General features: G+C 26.7%; 1 protein-coding gene across 1 annotated transcript; it reads right to left on the bottom strand.

Moving 5' to 3' along the window:
- On the bottom strand, positions 1-435 carry OCT59_007864 (uncharacterized protein; the record flags this gene model as incomplete). Its single annotated transcript, XM_066142074.1, has 1 exon — positions 1-435. The coding sequence occupies one exon, from the start codon at positions 433-435 to the stop codon at positions 1-3; it is 435 nt and encodes a 144-aa protein (XP_065998984.1).

Genomic DNA, 435 nt, shown 5'->3' on the forward strand with positions numbered 1-435 from the left:
TCATACTTTGTTTAGAAATTCATCAATACTTTGTATATTATGCAAATATTTCAACACAACCCCAACATTTGATGTTCTTGTATATTTTTTATTCGAAGTTTCCCAATATAATGGTCCGTCCATCCATATTGCTGAAAGACTATCTTCATTCATTTCATTAATGTCAGTAAACTGATTGTATGGAATCCACTCAAGTATATTATCCCGTTTGTTAATGATTTTTAATTGTTTTACTTGAATAAAATTATCAATTTTCTCACTTCCACTACTAATCAAATTAGTTAAATCCTTAACTTTACATGATTTACACGATTCATACCATTTATTCCATTTACGAGGTATAATGTATTTTTCACTACAAAATTTACAATATTTATCTTGAAAAACTATGATATAATCTTTTGTGTTTGGGTCTTGAGATATTCCAAATATCAT

Source organism: Rhizophagus irregularis, chromosome 16 (assembly GCF_026210795.1).
Source record: "Rhizophagus irregularis chromosome 16, complete sequence".
NCBI lineage: Eukaryota > Fungi > Glomeromycota > Glomeromycetes > Glomerales > Glomeraceae > Rhizophagus > Rhizophagus irregularis.